The 15771-nt window shown below is 33.3% G+C and overlaps 1 protein-coding gene across 2 annotated transcripts; it reads right to left on the bottom strand.

Annotated features, from left to right (window-relative positions):
• Nucleotides 1–7049: 7049 nt before the first annotated feature.
• LOC114305401 (Chalcone-flavanone isomerase family protein) lies at nt 7050–8718 on the bottom strand. Of its 2 annotated transcripts, none has more exons than XM_028250477.2 (3): nt 8539–8718; nt 7988–8445; nt 7050–7840 (listed from the first exon to the last, which is right to left on the bottom strand). In XM_028250477.2, exons 1-3 carry the CDS (start codon nt 8630–8632, stop codon nt 7277–7279), a joined length of 1116 nt encoding a protein of 371 aa, XP_028106278.2. In that variant the 5' UTR covers nt 8633–8718; the 3' UTR covers nt 7050–7276. The 2 variants fall into 2 exon arrangements, with proteins under 2 accessions (XP_028106278.2, XP_082748300.1); XM_082892174.1 differs by having other exon boundaries at nt 7988–8459; nt 8539–8677.
• Between the last annotated feature and the right edge of the window lie 7053 nt (nt 8719–15771).

Below are 15771 nucleotides of genomic sequence, written 5' to 3'. Positions count from 1 at the left end.
TGTGAGTGGCAATTTGGTTGAAATCTTCATATCAGTAGAGCTTCATTCTCAGTTAATGGAGTTGTTTTCAATTTTTAATAACTCAGGAGTTGTCTTGGGTCTTCATTCTCAGTTTTGCTAATTTTTGCTAATGTTGTGTGCTGTTTTGCTGGGGTTTTTGCTCTGGTTTTTGGGTTTTTTTTTGCTCTGTTCTGTTTGATTATGCTGCTGCTGGTGTGGTGGTTTTGAGTTGCTGCTGTTGAGTTGTTTGTTGCTGTGGTTGCTGTGCTGCTATTGGTGGTTCATTAGGCTTTGAGTTGCTGTTGCTGTTGTTGAATTGTTTGCTTTTTAGGTATTATAAGTGCTTTGAGTTTTAATTATATATCAATTTCTATAGCTATCTCTACATCTGTGTAAATTCCTACTATATATAGGTTCAATTTTTTCGAGATTGAAATGTTAGCGTTGCAATCCACGATGAGTGGGACCTTAATGTCCTCTATGTTCATTGGGTAAGTCCACTTATCAAACTTCTTTGCTTATTAAATTTATTTCTTTTTATTCTGTTAATAAATTTTATTTCTTTTTCAAAAGGAAAAAGAAAAGGCTAAGGTGTCTTAACAAAAAAGAAAATGAAAGCCACGTAGGAATGGGAACACAAAATGTATCACAAATGGTACGGTTCCTCAATCATTACTTTTTGGTTCTTCAATCATTATATTTTGGAGCATGCATAACCTATTTTAGTGTAAAGTTTCTAAAGATGAGCATGGTTCTTTTCTACTGAATGATTTTATAAATTTTATCTATAAATTTTTCTTATAAACTGAAAGTGTATTTTTGTAGTTGCTATGGTCCATTTCTATTCTCTCTCTCTCTCTCTCTCTCTCTCTCTCTCTCTCTCTCTCTCTCTCTCTCTATTTTTTTTTCTTTTTCTTCAGGACCGCTGAATCTCATTTGTGATTGGCAACAGTAGGCCAATACAGGTGTGCTTTGTTTGGTGTTTATAACTTATTGTGAAAATATCTTTGCTTATGCTCTACAAAATTGAAGACTTTTATGAAATAGTTTTAATCGAGTGTGACATTGTTTTTAAAATTTCTTATTGTTGACATAAATTGAAAAACTTCATTTTTTGCTATAAATTTGTGTAGTGCTTCCAATATCAGGTAATCCATTATATTGTCATTGTTAACTTAGTTTTAGTTGCCAAATCCTTGGACACATTATTTGGAGTTTGGATTTACAGAAAAACAAGAAGCATGAAGGGAGAAGTGGAGATGAAAATGGGAACATGGTGGATACATCTATTTTGGATTGGAAGAATTAGTTTCTGCTTGCTTAGATGGAAATTGTCATTACTCAATTTCATTTTGCATGTTTTGATTTGAATTTCTTAAGCAAAATAAGTTTTGAATTTTGGATTTGATTGTTTTAGCCATGAGCACCTTATTACAAACTGTCATAGATTGCTTCTTTTTCTTCTTCTTCTTTTTTTTTTATTTATTTTTATTTAAAAAAAAAACAGCATGCTCTATTGGTTTTGGTTAATACTCGCTTCTTCTCTCATTCTTTCACACATAAAGCCTATTGGGTTTTTGTCACTTTTTTTTTTTTTTTTTAAAAAAAATTTTAAACCAGCGTTCTCTTTTTGGTTTGGTTAGCCCTCTCTTTTTCTCATTATTTCACACATGAAGTCTATTGGGTTTTTGTCACTACATACACAATTGGATGTTGATTTTTAATCAATACATATGTTGATTTTTAATGGTAAATTGTATTGATATTTGATAGCCTGAAGAGTGGTGGTTTTTCTGGGACATATTATTGCTGGGACTAATAAGAAGACTTGGGAGTAGTTGCATTTTACATTGAGATTGGTCTGAGAATTTTGTTTTGTCAGAATTATATTTCTTGGGCTATGTTTTATTGGATTGAATTGTTCTTTTATGTAACAATTACCATAAAGTTACACTCTATCTATAAGGCATTGGTTTAAGTTTGGATTAGAATATATTTGGGAATGGCTTTAGTCACAAGTAAATTATCTATTGGATAGCTCTGGAAGCCTTTTACTTTGGCCACTTTTTAGGAAACAATTTCGATTTCTTTGTTAATATTCTCGATTTAAAGTGTATATGGGAGTGCCTTTTTCCCTTTAATAATTAGTTTTCCTAAATTTCAGTTTGTTTCTTTCCGCCATTTTCATGTTATGTTGTGTCTTTTTGTTGTAGGTCATCAATTTATGGGTTTTCGATATAATCAAAGGTATAAACTTTAAGCGATTTTTTTGTTTTTTATTATATCTGTTTCATTACTCAAAATTTTAGAAAATTTATTTTTTTGGGGTCTATTACGTATTGGGTCTTTTGTTGGATCTTTTGGTATTTTGTGCTTTTTTTTTTTCACTCCACCCCTCTCATCCTCTTCTCTCCTTTATCTTTCTTTCTTTTGAATTTATTTGGGTTTTTGGTTTATATCCATTTTATTTACAGAGAAACTATAAATTGCAAATGTTTTTTTTCCCTTCCCCGTCTCTATCACATTTGTTTTAATCCCCATTGGAATAAAAGCTAACAAAATCATAGTGTATTGTTTTTGTTGTCCCATTGTTCTTCCTACATGTGAGCTCATTTTTTTCAAAATATGATTCAATTGGTAAGAGAAAATGTGTGCTTATTTTTTATCGAGTGCTTTAGAGAAGATAGTAAAAGTAGATGAGGAAAAAAGGTGAAGAACATGGGAGCAGGTACCACAAGAATTAGCATATTTTTTAGCAGTTAGAAAGTTCGTTGCTTACTATGTGACGTGATTTGGAAATAGCCAAACATTATTATTTTTTATTTCAAAATGACTTTAATCCATCTGACTTATTCTTTTCGAATCCTTTTAATTTGGCTATTTTTTAGGGATTTTTATTTTTTATTTTTTATAGAGAGTAAATTTCACCATTTAAGCGGTCTTTATATGGGAGTGCTTTGTGGTTAAAAAAATTATAGCAGTGCATTTTTTTTTTGCTCTATTTTTCTCACTATATTTCGGGTTTATAATTTGCAAATGTGATTGGCAGTAGTAGCACTAGGAGGTGTACATTGTTTGGTGAGATTGTAGAGCACTAACTAATGCTCATTTTAATTTTAATATTTTTGAATTGCAGAGTATCGGTTGGTGTCCATTTTAATTTTAATATTTTTATATTGCAGAGTATTGGTTGGTGTGCATTGTTCGGTGTTTAGTTTTAATTTTTGTGGGATTGCAAAACACTTGCTGGTGTGCTTTATCTGGTGCTTTAATTTTATTTGGAAGTTTGTATGATTTATTTGCTTTTCTATTCATTTGTTTACTTTAGTAATGCATACATATGTCTATTCTCACTTCACCATTGAATGACATAATTCAGTTGACCATAATAGTTATGTTTAATTCTTCTTACTTCATAGTTATTGATTTTTGTATTTCTCATATGTATTTTGATACGATTTTTCATGTTATAGTTTCTTTTGATGCAATTATTCTTCATTACAATTTCTTCCGATTTCTCATATGTGTTTTGATGTAATTTTTCATAGCTATTGGTTTTTTAAAGCGAATTTAAACGATTGATTTTATTGCAGGTGATTGATCCATATTAGAAACGTTGGGTTACGTTGCTTCTACATGTGTGTGGTTGGTTGGCTCTCTCATTCTAAACAAAATGATTAATTTTTTAAATTTTTTTTTTTTTTTGGGTTAGCTAGGATGATTGTTTTGTACCAAAATGTTCATTGACCTTTATTTGAAGGCATTGAAATTTGATAAAGCAAAAACGTTACCAGTTATGATACTAATTCAATAATATTTTTTTATTAAAGGCTATCCCATTCTAACTTGCTATAGTGTATATATGTGTTATTTTGACGAGGATAAAAATCTAAAATTTGCTATTTGGACTTTAAATATTTCTAGATTCTTTGCTTATGTTACATTGAAATATATAATTCATTTTTTGGACTTTAATTTTAAAATTTTATATTTGAAATTTATAAATGCTTTCGCTAATTCAATGTGTAGAAACAATTTCAGTTTCTTATAGGTGAAGTTTTAAATCAGAGTAATATTATCATTTTGAATTGATTTATTACCACTGAGTTTCGTAGCACATGATATCAAAAAAATTGTTGTCAGTGCCTTCAGGAACACAGGAACACACAAACTGCCATAACTTATGGCCATTATAGACATTATAGATTCTGCATCAACATAACAGGAACACACAAAAATAATGCATGGAAGTGTAAGGTATGCATTCATTTTAGGCATTAAATTGTATAGATTCAGTCAGTTTGTTTTTTATTTTTTTCCCAGGAAATGACAACCACTTTTTATAATAGGAATGCACTTACAAATACTTGGCAGTATGGGATTTGTTACATTTGAGAGGGACACAAATGCCTTGAGAGACAGAAAAGTATTGAGGGATATGTTAAACTCCAATTCCCTCTCAAAACAAGAATGAAATCAGAATCCAGAAAAGCTCAGAGTGTTGCTATAAAAAATAAAGAATAAAAAGACATCCAGAGGGATTGCCCCCATTTTGGTCTAATAATAACCCAGACGCCTTGTAACATCAATGGGCAATTTTGGCCACAATTTTCTCCAACTAAGAAAGCAAATTAAAATAATGGTTCCAGACCTTTCTGTTCAACTCAAAAATAAATAACATAATTTCACAGCCATTTCCATAATTAGATTTTGATTTCTAACAAACAAATAAGGCATGTGTACAGTACTTTTGAGATCACATAGTTATGAACAAATATCAAAGTTCTGTTTCATTCAAGCTAGAATAAGCTCCTTTTGCTTAGAATAGACATGTTTATAAACCAAATTCAATATTTTATCACATAATTCTTGACCATATAGTCAATTTTCTATCAGGAACATAACCCCAATTTAAAACAACATTATGCCAAGAGGTGTTTAAGCAATCATCTAAATATCGCTAACCTCTAATTCCGGTTTTGCATGCCAAGCTGTTTTGGAAGATGATGAGCAGAAACTGGTTCGATGAGAGAAGAATAGTGTTTGGCCTCGGAGAAAGAGGATGACTTATTGAGAAAGTTCATGAAAGGGCAGAGAATCAGACATTAGTTAAGAATTGGAGGCAAGTAATCTTAGTGACTTTTTTTTTCTTTTTTCTTTTTTATATGTTGTGATTGAGTAGGATGAACCAGACACTTCCTACTATTTTTGGGTCTCAAAGGTACTGACTCAACACACACACAGACAGAGTTAATGAAATGTTTGATTCTTTAATGAGAAATGGGTGTTAATTTTTGAAATGGGTACTAATTTTTTATTTATAAAATGGGCTTTTCTATATTATGAGTTTTGCTATTGTTTGCTAAATACTCATAAATGTATACGGATCTATAAATACTTCTGAGTTTGCTAAATACTCTTTAAATACTGATATGAATTTTCCTATATTTATTGGACTTTTTGTGTTTTTCTATTTTTTCCCCCCTTTATTTGGGAGTGGGGATTGGCAAGCTGTGATAAAAAAAAAATATATAGTTTCTGCATTGCCTATTACTTTTTTAAGACCCTATAAACAATTGTCCCCTTACTGTATGTTGTTGATTTGTTGTTTTATCTATTGAATTTTATTATATCAATTTAGTCTTATAGTTTATTTAATTTCAATCTAAATTTTGTTTGTTGCCACCCATGAGCTAACCAAATAGATCCAAAGGGGTTGGTTTGATATTTTGCTTATGGTCATGTATTGCTAACAAATATTCAAAATTAATTTACGGTTGGAAGCAAAATGAATCTGAATCGGTTTAGGTGAAGATTGAAGAAGGTGATGGAGGGTTACATACACAAAACTGATAGGACTAAATTGATATAATTAATGGCTTTGGACTTTTGGACAAAATAAATGGGGTTTTTTAGGCTGTATTGATTTGTAAATGATGGAGGAATTAAGTTAGTTAGAATTTGTTGTTGAATTACCATGTGAAGAGTTTGCTTTTTGAATTTTATTTTATTAAATTCTTTCTTCAGAACACTTCTTTCTTAAATTTTCCCCATAACTTTATGTGATCAATTAAAGAAAGTTTCAAAAAGAAAGAGTTGAAAAAATAAAACCCAAAGAAAAGATTGATTGCTTTTTGTAAATTAATGTTTTTATCAATCATTAATTTGTATCTGTGCTGACAATGTGTTGTGTTTGTTCGTAGTGTTTGCATTGGGTAACCAATTATTATTTTGCAACAATGTTTGTGTTTAGTTTGAATTGGGTGGTCTCTAAAAAACCTTTCATTAGTGTGACAGTGCATGTGTTTGTTTTGAATTGGATAGTTTCTTTTAATTATCATATTGGCTTTTTTCTGTATTTTATAGGTAATATTGACTTATATTGGTTTTTTGAATTGAAGACTAGAAGCGAATGGTAATATTGACTCCTTTTTTACAGGTCTACATTTTTTTAAGCTTAAGTTTTTCTTATCTCTCTAATGATTTTGTATTTATTGTTGTGTAAACTAAACGTGTACTTCTTTGATTGATGAGTGTTGAAAGAGGGGCAATCTCGAGTGAGCAACAATCTCGATGGCAAAATTTACACTATTTTTGGTTTTGTCATTGACAAACTTTGAAAATGATTGACGTTGTATTAAGTTAAAGATTATTTAGAGGCAGATTGACGTTGTGTAAATTTATATAGATTTGGTTTGGTTTGAGAGGTAGACATTTGGAGGTGTTTGTCATTTAGATTTTGATCAAGAATACTATTTTCGTATTGGCATGGTGTGCTCGAAAGGGAGAACACCATTTTATTGTTCCTCTTATTTTTGAAGTTGTGTCTATAATAAAGGGGATCCTTTTGCTCAAATGTATGTTATCTATTCATTTTTTGTATGTCATGGGAAAACAGAATTTTAGGTATACTTGATTCTCAATGTTCCTAGCTTAAGAGAGAGTGATAAATAAAAATTATTCAATCAAAACATTATTTACACCGTGCATACACTAGTATATATATATATATATATAGGATCACTGATTACTAGTGCACAAAATCATCATAGCTGCAAGAAAAACTTCAAAGATTGATGTTTTTATTGATGGAACCCGTATTCAATCAGTTCACTTGTGTGACCATATATAGCTATCTCCCAAACTTTTCTTCTTTCTTCAACAATCAGAAGCAAGAATTTGAGAATTGGCAAAAACATAACAACAAAAAAACAAAATAACAAAGCGATCTTTAGAAATGGTATCGCAAGAATGAGACCATATATTCCATTTGTATTCAGTTATCTTCTTCTTCTTCTTCTTCAGGGAAGCGCAAGTGCTTCCCTTTCGGCGTTGGCAAGCCCTTCAAGTGCACAATTCCAGGCGAAACACAGTATTCTTCTTCTCCTTCAAGCTCATCATCACTGTTGTACACGAACCGAGTGTGTTTCCCACTAAATTTCTTGAAACTGATCTTGCTCATCCCTTCACACAGTTCATCAACCAACCCTCCATCATCTTCCTCTGCTTCTTCATAATCTTCATCTTCTTCTTCTTCTTCTTCTTCTTCTTCTTCGCCTTCATCACTTTCTTCTTCCTCTTCTTCATCATCTCTGCTACTGGCATTGACTTGAATAGACCAAACAGAAGCGTCATCATCCTCCATAAATGACTTCTCTTCGCTTTCATCACTTTCTCCTCCTATTCCTCCTTTATGTGTCAGCACAGAGGAACACTCGGATGAATCAGAACCTTCTGATTTCTCAGAAAAGTCCAAGAGTAAAGACCTTGAAATCATCGGGTTGTTCTCAGATTCAGGAAGATCCTCTTGTTTCATTCCATCAAGCATCTCAGTCACCATCTGACACAAAACACAAGAAGAAATCAACGAGAAAACTAATAACAAAATAACGAATTGAAAATTATAGATTTCAAGACCCAATCAACAAACTATCTAACAAGGGACTAGTTGAAATATTCGAATAGAAAAAAAGAAACCCAATAAAACCTGAGAAATCGTCAACTGTTCTTGAACCAGCGAAGGCGTGACCGAAGCCAAGCAACTGTTTTTAAAGCTTTCATTGTCAGAGAGGTTCAATACAAGGGGTGTGTTGGTCGGAGTAGGAGCAAGAAGCCCCATCGGAGAGTTCACGAGGCCACGGAGGTGAAGAAAAGGCCTGTTTTCCAATGAAAGCTTCGAAATCTCGGCCTCTTCTTCCACTTTTTGCAAGAGGGTCTTGACTTGACCCCTCAACAGAGCCTCCCCTGAACCAGGAGTCTTGGTGTGCTTGCCTCGATCGCCATTCCTCTTCTTGGACATGGTTGACAATGGAGTCTCCAAGCTTTCCATTGCAAGCCCAACAATGGGTGAATCGTTTGTAATATCAATCAGAACAGACCGATCTTGTTGCTTCCCAGTTCGGGGCCTTGATTTCGAAATACCCTTTTCAGAATCTTCAATTTTCCCTGAAAATTTCAGTCTAAGATTAATCAATCATTACAAACCAACAATAAAAATGTGTGTGAATATGTACTTGTAGAAAAGAGTGAATCGCTTACTCGACATGGGTATATAGTTGATGTTGGAGTTGATTGAGGCAGAGGAGGTGGTTCGTGATCTTGTGACTCTTCTTGTTGATGATGGGGTTTCCATTGGAATTGTTAGATCAAGAAATCGAGATTGAAAAGAGAGAGCAGATTGAGATTGAAAAGAGACAAGTAAAGGACTTTTTTGAAGGGGGAGAGGTGTGAAGTTTTTAAAGGAAGATTGGCGGCGAGGGTTTCAAAAAACAGAAAATATGACCGTTTGAGCGTGACGGTGACAGGCTGTTCCGAAACTAGCCGTTGTGACTATTCAGCTCCGGTTGTATTGGTTCCTAAATAGTTGGATGGGCCATGTCCAGTAATAGTTGTTTGGATATTGGGTAGGCCCAAGGCAAATGCCCGCTCATTTTTTAGCCTAAATCAGAAGAGGAAAAGCCTTTTCTCTACTCTACTTGCACGTGAATTTGTTTACTGAAACTTTGCTCATTCCCTTTGCCATTTTTTTGTGCAAACTTATTTTTATAACAAAAACAAATAAAACAAATGTGCTATTTATAAAGTTTTTGGTTTTTCGATCACTCTGTTTTGTACAAGTCTTTTGGGTCAATTTTTTGCAAATTTCTGTGAACGATTTCTATATAAGTAGCACAGTTGTTTCGTCTTTCCTATCATACGTTTTCACCAAAGATCCATGCTGATGACGAACCAAAATTGGCATGCAAAAATCTCATTGGTTAAAGTTACTCTTTTTTTTTTGGGTAGAACGGGAGCTTATTAAGTAATAATTAATAATTGAGAGCATCTCAATCAAAATAGTTATTTTTAATAGTGAATAAATCATCAAATTTCACCTCTATTAAACTAGTTATCAAGTTAGTCATTTTAGTTTTGATGGTTTTGACTCAAGTTAGTCATTTTAGTTTTTGATAGTTTTGACTCAATAGATGTAGCTAGTAATTTAATCTAGCCAAACATTAAAAAAGTATTATTTTGGATTTAATTGTGTTGTGTTTATAAAAAATAATTCTAAGTTAAAATAAATAAAATAATATTTAAGTAGTATAAAGAAATAATAGAGAGTTTGTTAAAGAATGTATTTAAAAATATATAAAAGCAAAATAGAAAAAATGAATTTTAAGTTCAAATATAATTTTTTTGGCTAGTTTGATGTCGATGCTCTAATAGTCTTGTGGCATTTAATAAGGAAATTTATTAGGAAAAGCTCCTTTAAGTACTTATATTCCAATTAATTTATAACATTTTTATATTTTAATAAGTATTATTATTTGGATATTTGATCCATCAAATCTTAATTATCATATTTAAGGTATTTTATAGATATTTTTGTCCATAAAAATATTTTTTGAACCTTTAGTAACTTGGTGATATAAACATTTATATTTTGACAGTGTGAATGTTTACATTCATTATTAATATGAACATTAATGTGCTTCGAGTTGAGATCCTATCCATGTGCTCTCTCATTGCCTCCCTACTTGCAATGGTGGAGATGCACCTTGAGTTGATCCAACAGTCCAGATTTGGGCGGGAAAAGCAAATTTGAATTTGTTTTATTATTTTTTTTTATTTTTAAATAACCAAATCTGAACCGTTGGATCAACTCAAAGTACATTTCTACCATTGCAAGTAGGGAGGCAAGGAGAGAGACCAAGGAGAGGATCTCAACTCGCTTCACCCTATTTTGATAACTATTAGGGGTATTTTGATAACTATATTATTTATAAAACTTATTGGAATATAAAAAAATAATTTAAACTAAATAAAACATAAATAAGTGAAGAAAAATTTATAAATAAATGTCCCTATTTAAAATTCCTAGCATCATTAAAAAAAATAAAAATGAAAATTAATTAATTAATTTTTGATTCATTCATTTGAGTGGCAAACCATCTCAGCGTACTATTTGAAGCCTACATATATACATTTTGTTAGAGCATTTCCGACGATTCACTATTTTTTTCATTAAATTTGAGTAAAAAATAGACGAGTTCCTCAATCTGATATAAATCACTCAAACGATTTACTATAGCTTTCATCAAATCTAAGCGGATGTACGAGGGAACGACTAGCAGGTCAACCGGAAAGTGAAAATGAATTTTCTAAGTTTAATCCACATGTACTGTACGGGAAAGAAATTGTAACACCCAAAAAAAAAAAATACATAAATCCATCACTTTAGACATGCATTATACAGAAGAGATTAACCATTTCTATTCATCAGAGTAGTTCTTACAATAGTATTACATGTTAACAACAAAAACAAATGCCCTATAGGCTTACAGCTTTTCAAGTTAACACTTGGTTACACAAAAGAAGAGTACTAACTCCATACAAATTAAGCCCTTGGCTTGCTATACATGTAATACAAATAAAACAACCAAAAAGAGTCTTCAACTCTCATCATGATCCAAGCTATGTCCTTGGAGGTGGCATGCTACCTATACCTGAAAATAATGTCCCATATAAGGTGAGCCAACGCCAAGTAGAAATATGCTAAACACAGTATGAACAATAACTAAGACATTAGCAATTGATAAATGTTCAATTTCCACTAATCAATTCGTAACCCATTTCCATCTTATAATCACTGCGACTATGTTTCATTCTACTCTCCATTTCTTAACAGTTTCGCAAATTATATCAATGGCTCAGAACCTGACCAACCATTTCTATGAGACAGTAACTCATATTAAACATTTCCCATTTCTCAATAGATAAGCATATTAGTTGTATCAACATCTCAACAAATAAGTATACAAGCTGTATCCACATTTCAACAGATAAAGCATACAAGCTGTATCATCACTTCCATAGATAAGCATATGAGCTGTATCATTACTTAAATCTGACAAGCATACGAGCTGTATCAGTGGAGTCCATCCCCTATCTCCTCCCAAACAATATCCGATTTAGAGGTCCATCCCCTATCTTCCTCTAAACCGTGGAGTACATCCCCTATCTCCTTCCACACACATACACAGAGTATATACACATTGGTCATATACACAATCAATCAATACATAACGTTAATGTATTCTACCAATCGTCACACTTTATGACATAGCCAATTGATTAGTTTTAGTTTGCCTAATCATCATGCATTGTCTATAACAATCAAAACTACCCTCCACCGGTAGCCCAAGCAATTATTTCTAAACAGATAATAAAAGCTCCAACAGATAAAATATCATGTTTTCAAAAGTGAGCGATTAACAAATCCAACTCCACTATTCTACCATATAATGAGTCAATTTCATTATTTCCAACTCAATTCCAAATATCAACACTTTTTCCAAATTAATTATACAAATTAGTTTACACAACGAATTAGGGCTTTTTTCCCATTTTTCAATATTGACCCCACGGTCCATATATCAACAACCAACATCAATATCATTATTTTGAAACCCAAAATACTCATTTTAGAATCAAAATAATAAAAACCCTCTTTGACATTTTGAAACCCTAAGTCCCAAAATTTCCCAACTTCAACACTTTATCAAAATCGCCAAACAAATCTATGTTAAAGACCTAAGAGTGAGTAGGAATCCCTACCTCAAATTCGGAGTTCAAGGGATGAAGATGAAGAAACTCAACGTGCTCCAAAACTCGATATTTTCGGATCAAAACGTAGCCCTCAACGATCAACACAACTTTTGTAAAGGCCAAAGGTGAGGAAACAACTCTAACTAGATTAATACCTAGAGAGAAGGCAAGGTTCTAGAGAGAGAGGCTCAACAATGGAGTTTTGGAAGAGTAAGAGAGAGAAATGAATGTGAAAAAGTAATTCAAAAGTCGGATCTCGGATTTATATAAAAGTCGCTCCGCTCGAGCGTCCAAACCCCAGCTCGAGCGTCAACAATCCCGCTCGAGTGGCGGATACACACTTCCTGAACTTTTACAGAACCATAACTCCGCTCGAGCGTCAACCTTCACCGCTCGAACGTCACACACAACATCCCGCTCGAGCGTCAAAACTCCCGCTCGAGCGCACAACACTGCAGAAGAGATACTGGAAGATGGAAAACTACGCTCGAGCGTCGGAAACCCCGCTCGAGCGGACAGACAACAACGAAGGGCCCGCTCGAGCGACAAAATCCTCGCTCGAGCGTGAAGGCCAAAATCTGGGCAACTACACTTGGTTCCTAAGCTCAACCAACCTGTTATACACCTGCCCAACACAACCCAAGACTCAAATACAAAGAGTAAAGGATGTAAATGAGATGTACACAACAACCAATAAAAAGGGAAACCGGGATCGCTATAGAAATAAACCTTCTCGTATAATCCTGTTGATCAAGTCTGCGCTCCTCCGTACGTCGTCGCTTTATCACCTGAAAACACAAACGTGAGCTAGTCGGCGGGTGTGTGCCGGAAACCTCTCCGATGCCAAAGTCAGTAAGCTTGACAAATAGACAAAAGCTCTGTGTATTCAGAAAACAAAGTGGTGTCGTACCTCTCCATAGGTGATGTTTGTGAGCTTTTATAGATTTCGAATGGCACAATCCAGGTAGGACTCTTATTTCTCCATGTAGAGTCCTTCTAGGATTCATACTCCTAGAGGATAATGCTTATCCCTCAACACCCCCCTCACTGCTTAAACCAAGTGAGATGGTTTTACCATGGCCGAACTACCACACGACCGAAGTAAACACGACTCTGCTTAGCCGCAGAATGGGCCGAACTATTCTTAATTCGGCTCTTCCCTATACTATTCTTACTTCGACTTCTCATGTACAACTCATGGTATAGTTAGACTGAACTAATATGTCAAGACCGGTTCAACTCTAGGACCGGTCTAACTCCAAAGCATCTCTAGGCCAGTAACTTCAATCTTTTTTCGGACCGGACTAACTCCAAAACATCCACAAGACCGGAGTAACTTATACGGCCATTTTACTCGGCCCTTCGCACTGCGGCCCATAACAGCCCATTTACCTAGCTCGGCCAAATTTTCATATAAATTACCCTCTCATGTACATATTGCTCAACCAAAACCAAGTTCTTAAACAATGAAAAACCCAACTAGTTCAATCATTTTCTTGTTTCTCACAATCTCTCTCTCTCTCCTATTTTCTGTATATCAGTCTCTCTGCTCTGGACAATCGAACCACACAATTAATCTAAAATTTTGGTAAATTTTACATACGAAATCGAGAAAGGGCTGAACTTCATTTTCAAGCGATGGTCTAAAGTTTCGAAGGATATCGAATATTATTCGAATACAAATTAACCCATTTTCTTCATTATCAGTAGTGATGACATACATTGAGGCCTTGATGAGTTCTTGAACAAAAGGACAAAGCACTTTGCTGTGAGGGAGACAATTGAGAATCTCTACAATGATGTTCCGAAGCTTGTGCTCTGGGTTTTCAACTAATTGCGGCTTCGTAATTTGATACAAAATTGGGATTTTTTATTTCTAAAGTTTTTCTTTACAATCTAGACAATGCAGGAGCCTCTTTATTATGGTTGGAGAGTTGGTCGTTCGGGGGTCGACCTTTTAGTGTAAATTTTTACAAAAATTTGTTTGAGGTGGTCATTCGGGAGGACGTCTGGTCAAAGGTCTGGCCGGTCATCTAGTGGGTCACACTCAATAGCTATACACATTGTTTTGCTGAAAGGTGCGAGTCATCTTCAGTTTGATGAAAAACTTGGGCCGTTCTCAATTTGATACCGTTTTGATGAAACTGTTGAAATACAAAAAATATTTTTTTTTTACTAAATTTAAATTTAGTGATGGATTTGGCAAACGATTAGAGATGATCCTATGTATTGGTAAATGTCCATCCGGTGGGTTTATTCCAAAGTTGGTTCGCTTGTTTGGTACATCTCTGTTAGTTCTAAGGATCTCTGTTTCTATTAGTTTGGTTCACTTGTTTGGCGTGTTCTTCACCTTTGCTTCGAAAACTTTTGTTCAATCAATTACGTAAGATCTTTTCCACTGTTATTTAGATAGTTGTAAAATTTTTGTGTGTCGTTCATAATCATTTATAAATATATTATTGACAGTGAAATTAAACTGTAATTCTATAAACAATACTTATATCGATAGAATCACATAAAATTTAGTCAAGTTTGACAAATCAAAAATAATCTATCTTTTTATCTTTTTTTTCATCATATCACCTCTCTACTTTTTTACACATTTTTTTATAAAAAAACAAAAAGTACACTTATTTAGATTATCTCAAACAACCCCTTATTGTGATATTGATTTCTTTGTTATAATATTTTTATTTCCTTCTATCGATTCAAGGGAAAATCACTTATTTTTCTAACAAATTTCAACCTAACAAGTGTTCTATGATGAGTTTGGAAAGTAATTTTAAAAAATTAAAAAATGATTATATATTGTTATATTATTCTTTTTTTTTTTTAAATACTTTTTTATAAAAAATTAAAAAATTATTAAAATAACTTACTCCTATCATTTACGTGGGCAGTGACGGTGCTAGCCAGCAGTTGCTGAGATGGCAATGAACTGAAATACAGCTCATACTCCGAAGCTGCCCATACCATGCCATATCCGTATCCTCATAGTGTGAATCGAGAACAGGTTGTCCAGCACCCAAACCCATGCATTAATTAAAGAGAAAACACAGATAACCACTTTTGACTCTCCCAGATTCTCCGCCTTTCAACTTTGCCAGGTCACTAGGATTGCTCCACCTACTGCTTCTCTCCACACTTTCATCAATCAATAGGATACACAAAACTGTTTTTTATCTTCATTTTTATTTCTTTTGTCTATGACCTTATGTTACGTGGGAAGTTTACTCTTTTAATAAATTATTTTAATTTTTAATTATTTTAATAAGTTACAAAATTTTATTTGAGAAGATTGTTAGATTTTTTTTATAATTAAATATGATATTTGTGAGAGAAAAAGTGAAATGATTACGAATTTTATGTGACATTTTGTCTTATTTACTATTTTAATATATTTTGTCTTTTTATAAATTTTAACTTAAAAAGTCTAATTTTAGCATTTACCAAATAAGGCGTATGAGAGTATTCATATAGTGGTGTTTTGAAAAATTAGAAAAAAGTTAATTTTTAAAATTTTTTAATCTTGTGGGAATATATTTTCTAAGTACCAACATGTGGTCAAGGTGACGCCGACGTGTCAGCCGAGGTGCCACGTGTCCTGGTCGTGACGCCAAGGTGATCTCAGATAGGCAGAGATTATCTCCGAAGATATCAGAGTCCGAAATAAGCGACTAA

The sequence above is a fragment of the Camellia sinensis genome, chromosome 1, assembly GCF_055761805.1.
Source record: "Camellia sinensis isolate YWXY chromosome 1, ASM5576180v1, whole genome shotgun sequence".
In the NCBI taxonomy this organism is placed as follows: Eukaryota; Viridiplantae; Streptophyta; class Magnoliopsida; order Ericales; family Theaceae; genus Camellia; species Camellia sinensis.
The sequence above is the reverse complement of the archived record's forward strand: the minus strand, read 5'-3'. Positions and strand labels throughout refer to the sequence as shown.